Below are 14,202 nucleotides of genomic sequence, written 5' to 3' on the forward strand. Positions count from 1 at the left end.
AACAGTAAACGTTGGGCTGTGCTATTTACTTGCATGAGTGTGCGAGCCGTTCACATAGAGGTGATAGAATCTATGGACACATCCAGCCTCATTAATGCCTTAAGACGGTTCTTCGCAATCAGAGGACCAGTGAAACAGTTGAGAACAGACCAAGGAAGTAACTTCATTGGAGCCTGTAGAGAACTGAATATCGATACTAAGCCTATTCAAGACCAGTTGGCGGAGAAAGGTTGCACCTGGATTTTTAATCCTCCTCAGTTCCCATATGGGGGGTTCCTGGGAGAGAATAATCGGGATCTCACGCAACATCCTAAATTCTATGTTGATGGATGTAAACTCTTCAAGAATTACACACGAGACTCTTGTCACTCTGCTTGCCGAAGTTTCAGCTATTATCAATTCAAGACCCCTTGTGCCAGTGTCTATGGATCCTGAAACACCAGCCATACTGTCTCTGGCCATTATACTTACCCAAAAACGGATGATATGATAATGCCTAGTGGGGAATTTACTCATGGGAATATCTACCAAAAACACTGGAAACATGTACAACACCTGGCAGATTACTTCTGGAACAGATGGCGAAAAGAGTATCTCAATATTCTTCAAGGAAGGAGAAAATGGCAACATCAAAAACCAAACTTGAAAGAAGGAGATCTCGTATTGATGAAGGAGCAACAAACCGAAAGGATTGCCTGGCCTATGGGACTAATTACAAAGGTTTTTCCTAGCAAGGATGGCAAGGTCCGAAAGGTGGAGTTGAAGATCTTCAGGAAGGGCGAGCTTAAAACGTTTGCAAGGCCAATTAACAAACTCATTTTAATATTACCCATCGAGAACATTCCTGAAGGATGAAAAGGACTGTACTTGAACTTCATGATTTACTCTACTACGAGTCAGGGAACCCGACTGTTATGTTTATTGCATTTTAACATGTTCTTTGTTGCAGGTTGTATCATATTTCTTGGACATTCTTCATAGTGAAATCTCCAAAGGAAATTTCAGACGGGGAGTGTGCTGTTCTCCTCATAGTTATTTGTACATTGCATTATCTATCTTTCTTTCTCAATGTTGTTTTCACCATGTTGTTTCTATGCATTGTTGTTCTGCTGCCATCTGCTGGCCAGAATTTGCATGCCGCACGCCTTTGTTCTTTGTTCTTGTCAGTAAAGTTTTTGACATCATAGGCGTGGTTTTTCAGACTGTGTGTTTTATCACATCCAGCAGCCATCTTCAGTTCCTCATGGCTGTGTGACTGAAAACTCCACATTTTTGGACTTGTGAAAAGGCATCAGTTTTTGACCAGCAGTTAGCCTCAGGATAGACACCAACAGGACAGTGTTGATACCACTACTACAGGACAGTATTGTATCACCGTCTATTGCTGTATCTGGATTGAATAAACCCACGTTTGATTTCATCTTCATGCCTAAGTCTGGATTAATCTAACCTGAGCATCTGCCGGTCCGGTCTGCCCCACTGCTTGGATATGAAGGTAGGAAGTCACACAGCTATTATCAGTTATACCTTCATTCGCCTTCATGTGGGGACAGAACAGGCCCAAATAGTTTTCCTTTTTCTTTCATACAAAACTGCAGTATGTGGATGTGTACCTGCCACTTGTTACAGAGTGAGATTTCTTGTTGACATGCATTTTCATGTAGCAAAATTCAAGAGTTTTTCTTCATCACAATGGACAAGTGGGTCCCCTTGGGTTATTATTCTACAAATATATTCTTATAGCGGTTGACAAAGGTAGTCCAATAACCAGTCCTTTTCTTTTCTGGTATAAGCAGTGGTGTAGCGTGGGTTGCCAGCGTCAGAAAAAGGTGCTGCATACTCTAAGTCTAGTCTTTCTAGTCTTAGTACTCCCCATAGTCAGGGTACAGTTAGTTATAGGGCATTGGTCTGAAACTTCTCCATGTACTCTGCAAATTACAGCAACATCCAAATCTAATAGATTTTTGTTGCCGATCTGCAAATATTTTACTGTACAGGGCCTAAACAAGCACCAATCAGTGGCAGGTTAATTGATAACTGCCAGTGTGATCCTCAGTGCTTTAACAAGCCCACATAAAGGTTTTGTTCTATGAAATGGCAAAGGAGAGAGTGGGATCTGCCAAGTCACATTTATCTGCCATATACAGTATCTCACAAAAGTGAGTACACCCCTCACATTTTTGTAAATATTTTAATATATCTTTTCATGTGACAATACTGAAGAATTACACATTGGTACAATGTAAAGTAGGGAGTGTATAGCTTGTATAACAGTGTAAATTTGCTGTCCATTTCAAATAACTCAACACATAGCCATTAAAGTCTAAACCGCCGGCACACAAAAGTGAGTACACCCCTAACTGAAAATGTGCAAATTGGGCCCGATTAGCCATTTTCACTCCCCGACCTCATGTGACTCATTAGTGTTTCAAGGTCTCAGGTGTGAATGGGGAGCAGGTTTGTTAAATTTGGTGTTATCGCTCTCACTCTCTCATACTGGTCTCTGGAAGTTCAACATGGCACCTTATGGCAAAGAACTCTCTGAGGATCTGAAAAAAAGAATTGTTGCTGTTAATAAAGATGGCCTGGTGTCAAGTGTGTGTGGCGGCAACCAGGTGAGGAGTACAAAGACAAGTGTGTCTTGCCTACAGTCAAGCATGGTGGTGGAAGTGTCAAGGTCTGGGGCTGCATGAGTGCTGCCAGCACTGGGGAGCTACAGTTCAATGAAGGAACTATGAATGCTTACATGTACTGTGACATACTGAAACAGAGCATGATCCCCTCCTTTCGGAGACTGGGCCGCAGAGCAGTATTCCAACATGGTAACAACCCTAAACACACCTCCAAGACAACCACTGCCTTGCTAAAGAAGCTGAGGGTAAAGGTGATGGACTGGGCAAGCATGTCTCCAGACCTAAACAATATTGAGCATCTGTGGGGCATCCTCAAACGGAAGGTAGAGAAGCGCAAGGTCTCTAACATCCACCAGCTCTGTGATGTCATCATGGAGGAGTAGAAGAGGACTCCCGTGGCAACATGTGAAGCTCTGGTGAACTCCATGCTCAAGAGGGTTAAGGCAGTGCTGGAAAATGATGGCCACACAAAATATTGACACTTTGGGCCCAATTTAGACATTTCCACCTAGGGGTGTACTCACTTTTATTGCCAGCGGCTTAGACATTAACCGCTTGCCGACTGCTCACAGTATATTTACTGCGGCAGTCAGCCCCTCACAGGCAGAGCGACGTAGGTCTACGTCGCTAGCCTGTGAGGCTCTGGGGAGCGAGCGCGCGCCCGCGGAGGCGCGCTCCTGCGCGGTCACGGACCCCCCCGCGTGTGTGACCGGCGGACCCGATGTCCTCCGGTCACTCGGCGATCGTCGGGGGAGAGGGAGAAAGTCAGGCGGCTTGTGTAAACAAGCCACCTGTCATTCTCCCCGGTGTAGAAACAATGATCACACGGTTCTACAATGTAGGACCGTTGATCAGTGTTCCTACAGCTCAAGCCACAGCCAATCACAGTAAGAATCACGCCCCTAGGGACACACACAGCCCCTCCCTCTCAAATAAAGTTAACCCCTTCACTACCAGTGTATTATATATATATATATATATATATAGCACTGATTACTGTAGAAATGTCACTGGTAACCCCAAAAGTGTCAAAAATGTCAGTCAAGGGTCCAATCTGTCCGCCGCAATGTCGCAGTACCGCAAAAAAAATCGCAGATCGCCGCCATTACGCGTTAAAAAAAAAAACAACAAAAATGCCAAAAATCTTTCCCTTTGTTAGTAAACGCGATAACTTTTGCGCAAACCAATAAAAATACGCTTTTTGTGATTTTTTTTACCAAACATATGTAGCATAAAACAAATTGGCTGAAAATGTTAAAAAATTTTGATTTTTACATTTTTTTGGGGGGAATTTCATATAAAAAAATGTGAAAAATATTGTTATTTTTGCAAAATTTACGCTCTTTTTTTGTTTATAGCGCATGATCAAAAATTGCAGAGGTGATCAAATACCACCAAAAGAAAGCTCTGTTTGTGGGAAAAAAAAGGACGTCAAATTCGTTTAGGTACAGCGTCGCAGGACTGCGCAATTGTCCATTAAAGTCACGCAGTGCCGAATCGCAAAATACCCCCTGGTCTTTTAGCAGCCAAATCCTCCGGGGCTTAAGTGGTTAAGTGCCGGTTCACATTTGTGCGATCACAGAGATCGCATTTATTTCAGAGCGTACTGTTCCTAAAATGACATGCAATGTCTGTGCGGCGCAAATTCAGCCATACAGTTTGTATGGCTGAATTTGCACTGAAATATGCACAGGACCCTTTTTTTGGTTCGCAGCAGAATCGGATCGCATGGTGGTTCACACTAGTGCGATCCGATTCTGTGCAAACTTTCAGATCGCACTGCGATATGCGATTTTATCTGGGGGTGTCGTTAACTGAATTGACATGCCCAGCGTATCGCATATGGCAGTGTGAACTGCCTGTTGTGCGGAAGCGCTGCGGGAACACGCTGTATATTCTCAGCATTCCCGCATCGCACAAATGGGAACTTGCACTAATGGCTGTATGTTGAGTTTTGAATTTTGAGGGGCAGTACATTAACACTGTTATTCAAGCTGTACACTCACTACTTTACATTGTAGCAAATTGCCATTTCTTCAGTGTTGTCACATGAAAAGATATAATAAAATATTTACAAAAATGTGAGGGGTTACCCTCTTTTGTGAGATACTGTGTTGCTTATTTAAGGCCTTTTATACCCAAAAGCCCTGCACCCGAATAGTACAGACCCTAAGCCAATGGTGGCAACATTTCTTGATATAGGGGGCCTCAAGAGCGGCCCTTGACATCACCAAAGGGCACACAGAAAATTCAATAAATATTCAGTATCAAAGACAACAGACACACAACAGGATATAGTCAGACTATGCAAATAATACATGAGATTGTCAGAGACTGCAGACATGATACAAAAGATGGTCAGAAATTGTGTTCTTGCTCCAGAGACTAAGAACATGGTATGAGTTTTTGGAGACTAAATACATGCTTCAGGAAAAAGTCGTTGACTGGAGACATATTACACGAGACTGCTTGAAATCATTGCTGTAACAGGGCAATAGGGAAACACAGATGGGCACCAGTACCCTAAGCACTTTTCTTTTTGTTACTCCCAATCTAACATGAAGTGAGAAAGGAAAATGCATACAAATATAGCAGTGTGAGTAATACCATACCAAATCTTTTATAACTTTTCATGAACTGCCTGCCTTGTAAATGACTTGCTTAATATGTAAGACCTGCACGCATCTGCTTTTCTACCCTCCATGGGGTGAATTCCTTACTGCAATGTCTGTAGCAGTGATTTCTTGCTGGAAGCCTCCTAGTGCATTGTTCTCAGTGCTTGTCACTAACAGTATTCTTAACAAAGCATGAACTGCACTCTTACCTTTTCCTGGATCAACGTTACCTATAAATATTAGTATCCAGTTATATTATGTACATGTAATAGGATCTTGGTTTGGATATATGTAGAAGTGACTATTGAGCCAAAGTAATAATTAATTTTAGGTTGAATGTACCTGTGATCCAGGAGCAGTGAAGCACATCCACTGTGCTGCACTAACTAAGGAGCACAGCATGTGCAGTAATGTAATCAGGAATTTTTGCTCCTGCTAAGTACATTGTAATTACATTTTAATAGCTATGTCGTACAATATAATATTAATATGTAATCTCCTGTTGCTGTGCTGTAGTGCAGCATTATCATTGTCTTGTGTTTATATATCCCTGCCACATCTCCATCTGATATAAAAGCCCCTGAAAATATAGGTAGTATTAAAGGTTAAAGAAAAGGTTACATGTTTTTCAATATATTGTATTTACATTCTGCTTCTTTTCAAGGCTACAAAAAATAAAAGATTGAGCCCCGGTTCACACTTGTGTGTGTGCGGGGTTCGCATGTAATGTCGGAGCGCACTGCTCCGACATTACATGCGATCAGCTGTGCGGTGCGAGTTTAGCCATACAAACTGTATGGCTAAATTCGCATCGCTCCCACAGCAAACACGCACAGGAGGCATTTTTGCAGCCGCATCAGGATCGGATCGCACAGCGGTTCACACTTGTGTGATCCGATCCTGTGCGAACTGCACGATCGCACTGCGATATGCGATCAAACTGGGGGTGTCGTTAAGATTACATTGACACCCCCAGCGTATCGCATATGGCAGTGTGAACTGCCGGGGGTGCGTGTGCGATGCGGGAACAGGCTGCGAGTTCGCAGCCTTCCCGCATCGCATCAGTGTGAACCGGACCTTAGGTAAATATGAATATATTGCATATAAATATTTCACACTTACATGTGTGAATCTGTTGTTTTGGTTTATCAATTATTACACATGTATTCAAAATCAAATCTATCTAAAAGAGCAAAAAAGATAAATTGGACATAAAAAAAAGAGTTAATACATCGGCCATCAAATTGGAAGGACATATGCAGCATCAGATGCAGAGATGATGGTTATACATTACTTACTTGGATTAAGACATGACAGATATTTTACCAGAATCAATTTGTTTTTATGCTTAGTTTTGATGGTCTATTTTTGCAGTAGAATACTTTATTCTGTCAATTTCACATAACAGTTTAGGAACTGTTCTCCAATATGTCACAACTGCAATTAATACAGATTTTCTGTTGCTTTTAGAAGAAAACTATGTTACCATACAGCCTTATGCCAGCCAAGGGAAAGATGAGATTGGCTTTGAAAAAGGAGTCACGGTGGAGGTTATCCAGAAGAATCTGGAGGGGTGGTGGTATATAAGGTAAGAAATGAGATGTGTTATTGATCGATGAGATCTAAGGCACTACATCCATAAGCCTCTGTGGTGTATCTGTAAAACCTGCATCTTTGTAAATTTCTCTTGCCAAATGGTTTTCTTATTTGTGTACAAACAAGGTATTTATCCTGACACAATAGAGATACCTAGCTTGCCAGCTAAGCAAGTTTCATGAGAAATTGTCCTCTATCTTCCCCTGCCTCATTGATAAAAATGTTTGACTATTTTTGCTTTGACCAGCTTGGACCAATGTAAGTATGCATGTGTAATACCTGGCCTGGTGACTGCCTCAGGGCTATGGGTCCCATGCTGAGTGGCTGCCCTGCTGCTTCGTGAACCCAGGATACCACTTGCTTGGTGGTCTTCTGTGTTCACTAAGCAGCAGGGCAAGCATTAGGCGCGGGATCAGCATCAATCACTGTAATAGCAGTGTCCACCACAGTGATTTCCAGCTTTCTTGAGGACCAGCCAGGTATAACACATGATAGACCGAAGCAACTGTGCAAAAAAAACATACCTGGAATTCAGCTTTAAAAGTTCAATTCGGGGGGTGGGGTTCAGGGTTTAACTGGTAAAACATGAAATACAGCTGACCTTCCGGGGAGGGGGGGATTATCCACCCTCACTCCTTTTGTCTAATCATTAGATTTTATTTGAAAAAAGCGAAAAATGCATGTTTCCTACCTAAAATTGCAGTCGAGTGACTGGCCAAGCTGAGTCTTCTTTCTCCAGTGGGAGGGTGTTTTTTCAATTGTCCACATTGCTCCCTATTAGTGAGGACACTTCCCATTGGCTCAGAAGAGTTTATCACAGGGGTCCTCACAGCATCCTGACTGAATGGGAGACATCAGGACTGGTTGGCCCAGCTTGCTCCCAATAATCACCTTTCATTACCAGAAAAGGCGCTGGGTATAGTCAGGTGACAACAGATTCAGGTAAGTAAAAAAAAAAAAAAATTATATGACTCGATTTTAAACTTTGAGTGATGAGTAGATGGGAAAAAATGTATGACATTCTATACAAAGCAATTTTACACACTTCAAGATTGTTCAGATTAATAGAAGGCTAAAAATTATTGAAGTACAATGTTAACATGAATATATGATTTGGAGGTTTGATCAGAACCCTTTAACCCCGGATATTCAGAACCAATGTTTTTGGCAACAAAAATGGACCATTTGTGAAAACTCATGCACAGTAAATAGATTATCATTTGCATCTTATCAATTCCCTTTCTCTCAGTGGTAGTTTTTTTTTTTTTAAAGGAAGACTTTTAGTTCCTAATGCGAGTAAAGTTATTTTAAGCATATCTTAATGTGATTGTAAAGGAAACATTTTTATTTAAAAAAATAACAAATATGTCATACTTAACTGCTTTGTGCAGTGGTTTTGCACAGACCAGCCCCGATCCTCCTCTTCTTTGGTCCCCCACCAGTGCTCTAAGCCCCTCCTTTGCCGAATTCCCCTATAGGAAGCCCCTTCCTGTGGAGACACTTGTGCGTGCTCATTCCTGAGCCAGCTCTCATGCAAGCAGCAGAACCCCTCTGGGGCGCCCGACCCAAGCAGTCTCTTGACAGGAAAACTGATCCCCCCAATGTACGTCAACTACCTCTTTTGCAGACCCCCTCTACAGAGTGGTGAGTTTTTTTCTCCTACATATTTCCTTTTTTCTATTACTATTGCCTTTGCTTAGCACTGATTGTTTGTTGCACACAATCAAGGGGGACATAAAAGCACCACAGGGGTCTGCAAATTAAGGGGCCGGACAACAAACTATATAATTATGAACGGCAAAACAACAAGAGGAGGAGCAACGGCAAAATCACCTAAGATAAGCTCAAGCCCTAGAACAATTAAGAAGTATATGACACAAGAAGATGGACCAGGAAAACAACAGGGAACCCGTGCAAGACAGACAGAAGCAAAGGAAAACAGTGGACAAAATAGATCACCAATGGGTATAAACACTCTTGTGCGACCAAGAATGGAATGGGACCTAGAGTGTGACCCAGAGAGGTACCACAATGTTGAACAAAACACGAACACTCAATTGCCTACAAAAATGGAAACGGCGGCTATGTTTGTGGCACTAGAAGAATCTCTAAAATCAGAAATGGCAGCAATACATAATGATCTGGGCCACATATTGTCATGCATTGAAGATATGGAAAAAAAGACAAGACAGCTACACACAAACTGTAAATGAGTTAAAAAGAGAAATGAAAGATCAAAAAAAGGAACAGAGGAACTTGGCATATAAACTGGAAGACCAAGAAAACCAGAACAGAAGGAAGAACCTGAGAATACGAGGCCTAGCAGAACCGACACATGAGGAAAATCTTTAACCCATTATTAGACAGAGGTGAAGCAGAACAGATACAAGTAGAATGAGTACACCAGATTGGAAGATCAAAAGGTACACCAGTGGAAGCTCCAAGAGATGTAATTATAAGATTTCAGAATTATGAAGAAAAAGCCCAAATTTGGGAGTGCTTGAAAAGAAGGACAACAGTTAAATACAAAAGTGCCAATCTCCAGATCTTCACAGAACTGGCACAGGAAACATTGAGAAGAAGGAGATTAATGAAACCACTCTTGGAGTTGATGCAAAACCATGGAATAGGGTACAACTGGGGCTTCCCAGAGTGTCTGGTAGGCCAGAGGGAAGGATGCATGGCAAAATTGAGATTCCCAGAACTGCAGGGCTTCTGTAAAAAACTGGATGTTCCCATACCAGGGGGATGTAGGGATAAAGGTGGAAAAGCAAACAAATAGAAAACTATGTGCAAAAGTTTTAAAGTCATTTGATAATGTTGTCTCCTCTTCTAATCTCTGGGTCGAGTCTTTCTGTATGATTCTTAGGAAAATCCCCAATACCTGCATTCAGCCTAAATCGAGGGTGGCAGGGGCAGGCGGTAAAGCACAGGAGGAGAGAGGAGAAGGAGAGACAACATAAATACCTTGAATTTCTTGGCATACTATGTAAGAGGACTAAATACGCCAGTCAAAGACATAAGGGTATAAAAGAACTCAAACATTACTCTGCTAGTATAATTTTCCTGCAGGAGACACACATAGCACAAGACACAAATGGGAAATTATATTCAAAAAATAGCCCTGTCTGGTACTATGGAGATTCACCAACCAAGAGAGCAAAAAGGGTAGCAATTGGCATGGCAAAGGATGTAAGGTTCTCCTTGGAAGATAGGCTGGTTGACCCAGAAGGACGGTACATATTTCTGAAGGGACAACTGCAGGGAATGGAATTTACAGTGGCAAATGTATACTGCCCAAATAAAAACCCAAAAGGTTATTTAAAAAGAAGACTAGAGAAGCTGATTCAGTTTAAAAAGGTAAATTGATCCTGGCAGGAGACTTTAACTTCTGCATGGATCCACTCTTGAACTGTGCGTCTCATGCACAGGGGACAGGAGGCCACCAACTCAGGAAGGTGAAAAAAAAATTATTCCACTGTCAACTAGTGGACGTGTGGAAAATCCAACATCCTAGGGAGAGAGATTATTCCTTTTACTCCCCTGTGCACAGGACATACTCAAGACTGGATTATATTATGTTAGAGCACAGATTATTAGAATCAGCTGTTAATACATCAATAGGAATTACGACACTATCAGACCACGCCCCAGTAATGATTAAAATAGAATTTATAGGACCTCAGAAAAATATAAACACTTGGAGGCTTAATGAAGAATTGATACAAGACGTAGAAACAGGAAAAACTATTAAAAAACAATACTTGTGAGAACATAATTAGTGCCAGACTCCAAATGTCACTAAACCAAGGGAACTCTCGCCACATCCCTAATAAATGTAGAAACTAGAGAGAGAACAGGTGTTTCCCAAAACAACGGACCCTAAAAATGCCCCATAGGGCCCGTGTGTGAGGACAGGATACACCCAATGTGGGACTTTAAAGGCGGAGTTCATTTGGCATATGTAGATAAATAATCATGGAAAGCAATGAGATAAAATGCAATATTTTTATTGATACATAAATCACATGAAATATTGACCAACAGAGATGCAAAACATCAGTACATATGCTAAAAATTGTGCAATAAAAAACAGGATTTTAGAACCATATCCTAGAGCAACCGGGTCACACAGGTCCGACATGTTTCCCCGCCATTTGTGGGCTTCTTCAGGGACCATAGATACTGGTGACCTCCGAATAGGTTCTAGGTACAAATGATATATTGTAAGTGTCATATATACAGTTTTATTTTAACATTGCAAAAAGGGTTTTAGACATGAATCATCTATATGGATATGTCAAAATCAGACACTCACCAATACAATAAATTCCGGGGCACAATTAATGATCAATGGCAAGTGGCATAATCTGCAAGTCCATCTGGGGAGTGCTCACACTCCTGGATTAGGCCCAGCTAGGTGTGTCCTCATAATGTGGTAGAAACTGGACCGAATAGTGCCGGACCACGGAAGGTAATGGAGCGGCCAGCAATAAAATGATTAAATCGCTGCCTCCTTGAAGTCAAGCAAAAGAAGAAAAAAAGAAGAAAAATTGGCATAAAAAATCCAACAATATATGCATGATCTGGGATGGCGTCTATGTAAGCCAACATTGCCAGACCAATATTATTATCAAGATTTTAAGTCGATGAAGCGGACATGAATTGGGCAGTGTGTAGGAATGGAAAAGAAAAAAGTGCTTGAATTGTTTAGTCAAAGCTAATGCCCAGTGAGTGCAAGTGAAAGAGAAAGAGCAAAGGTACAGCCATCGAGTTATCTTGTGCAAATAGATACACTCCCGCATTTCCCAAAATTGGGATGCCTGGGTGTAAGGGGTTAAAAATACAGTTAAATAACAGTATCCACTATAGACCCCATGTGCTATATAGTAGTTGCAGGAAAAGAGAATAGGTCCATAAATCAACATACCAGAGAGAAAAAGTGCCAAAGGTTAGTCAAGACTAAGACCCAGAAGAAATAAAGATATCTGTCCATAATGTCCGCCAGATCGGCAATCTTCCAATAGTAATACTTACAAGAGCGTCCAGACGCATGTGTTCACGGTCCAGCAGGTAACATCGCCATAGTCGTGACCTGCTTAGACCGCGCCGCGGTCGGCATTAAATATTCGGTCCCACCGGAAGTGATGCGGTCGTAACTGACCTCTGAGAATCACTTCCGGTGCGGGCGCCATTTTGCAATCCCGTCCCGCGCGATCCGCCGAAAGGAAAGGGCAGGGCGGTAGGACAGGACCACCATTCATCCGCCGAAAGGGGCGGATTCGGGGAATAACATGGGAGGAGGCAATACAGAGGGAAAATAGCCTCAACTCACCAACCCCGGCTTGGCGCCCGAGTGTCCACCACTTGAATAGAGGATCATACCACAACCCAGTGGTTTTTGTGCAGATAATTATGCCATTGCAAGAACAAGAAACGATGTATTAATAATTTTAGATTACCTTATTCAGTACAATGTATATAATTGTCCAGAAAAAACGGGACAACATATATTTCACGGCATTAGATACTACACCTGTTCTCTCTCTAGTTTCTAAAAAACAATCTTATGCAAAGAAACCCCAAATATATCTGACGCTACGATTTAGGCTCATAAGGCATATATCAGGGGCGTACTGATCTCCATAGGCTCTAGGAAGAAAAAGGAAAGAACCATCAATATAAATAGATTAATAACAGAAATACATGAGCTAGAAAAAAAAAACATAAAAAGGGAGCAGAGGTCGGGCTACATCAAGCTCTACTAATAAAAAGGGATAAATTAAAAGAAATAATCGAAGAGACGAGACGGGCCTTTAATAGAGTTGCCAGAGAGAGATATAAATGGGGAAATAAGCCAGGGAAAAACCTAGCTAAAATATTAAAGAATAAAAAGTTGATTACTTACATAGAAAAAATAAAAAAATAATAGAGGAGAAATGGTACACACAACAACAGAAATAGCTAAAGCATTCCAAAACTATTATGGTGCACTATATACAGTGAGGCAAAAGGGGTCACAAGCAGTAGAACAAAAAAGAAATCAAAAGATACAAAAATATATAATGGAAACAAAACGACCTAGAATATCAATACAAAAACTGCAAGCTTTAGAGGTACCGATATCACAGGAGGAGATAACGGTGGCACAAAAAACAGGGAAGAGCACATGACCCGATGGATTCACGACCCATTATAGAGAGTTTAAGGAAATACTAGTTCCAAAACTATGTATGTATATGTATGTATATATATATATATATATATATATATATATATATATATATATATATATATAGGATAGGAAAAGGAAATGAGAGTAGAATCATTACAAACATTCGTAACGGTAATACCAAAAAAGGAAGGGACGCAACTCTGTGCTCTGTTAATAGGCCAAAAGCATTATTAAACTCTGACATAAAACTATATGGAAAAGTTCTAGCAACTAGATTGAAAGATCTAATGCCCTAATGGAACCACGCCAATCAGTCTGGATTCATTCCAGGTAGAGAAGGGAAAGACAATGGGATAAGAACGTTACTCTTATCACATAAATCTAGAGGCATTAAAACCCCAGATCTACTACTGTCAATAGACTCAGAAAAAGCATTTGACAGGGTGGATTGGGGGTTTATGCTAGATCTGGGTATTGGTCCTAAGATGAACCAATGGATAAGAGCACTTTATAAAAATCTAACAGCATTGGTAAAGTTTAATGGAAATTTCTCACATAAGTAAGAGAACTAGCTCTGCAGAAGGAATCTCCATTCACATGGGAATTAAAATACCTAGGAATAAACCTAGCCTCTTCTCTAAAGAGCCTGTACCATGTCAACTATATCCCTATGCTAAATTAGATAAAAGCAGATATTAAAAAAATATCACTACGGCCACTTTCATGGCTGGGCCAAATAAACATGGTCAAGATGGTAATACTTCCCAAAATCTTATATCAATTTCAAATGTTATCCCACAGACATATTTCAAAACAGTAAAAACAATGATATTAAAGTTAATTTGGCAGGGAAAGAAGCCAAGGTTACAGTACCACTCCAGATATTAAAAGATACTATACTGCAGTTATAATTTCGCGAATGTTAGAATGGACAAAAATAAACTTAGAAAAAGATGGGTTAAGATTGAAACCACATTAAGTGGAACACAGTTAAACAAGAACATCTGGATTCCACCTAAATATAGGGAAACACATGAATACACACATGAAATAACTAGAGTTGTATACAAGACATGGGACAAGATACATAGACAAGCTAAATGGGAATATAATTCACCACTGTTATCACTAGAAGGCACAAAATATTTTGCACCTGGGAACAAGACACAGTTTGGAAATTGGA

The 14,202-nt window shown here is 40.9% G+C and overlaps 1 protein-coding gene across 4 annotated transcripts in view; it reads left to right on the forward strand.

The window, feature by feature from the left end:
- SH3PXD2A (SH3 and PX domains 2A) overlaps positions 1 to 14,202 on the forward strand; it is a 187,967-nt gene that overhangs the window by 155,861 nt on the left and 17,904 nt on the right. For all 4 annotated transcript variants that reach the window (XM_082267964.1, XM_082267965.1, XM_082267967.1 and 1 more), the window contains one exon: positions 6,719 to 6,836. In XM_082267964.1, coding sequence (XP_082124090.1) covers positions 6,719 to 6,836 — 118 coding nt within the window. The remainder of the gene's footprint in view (positions 1 to 6,718; positions 6,837 to 14,202) is intronic.

The sequence above is a fragment of the Pelophylax lessonae genome, assembly GCF_965119305.1.
Source record: "Pelophylax lessonae genome assembly, chromosome: 9".
Lineage (NCBI taxonomy): Eukaryota > Metazoa > Chordata > Amphibia > Anura > Ranidae > Pelophylax > Pelophylax lessonae.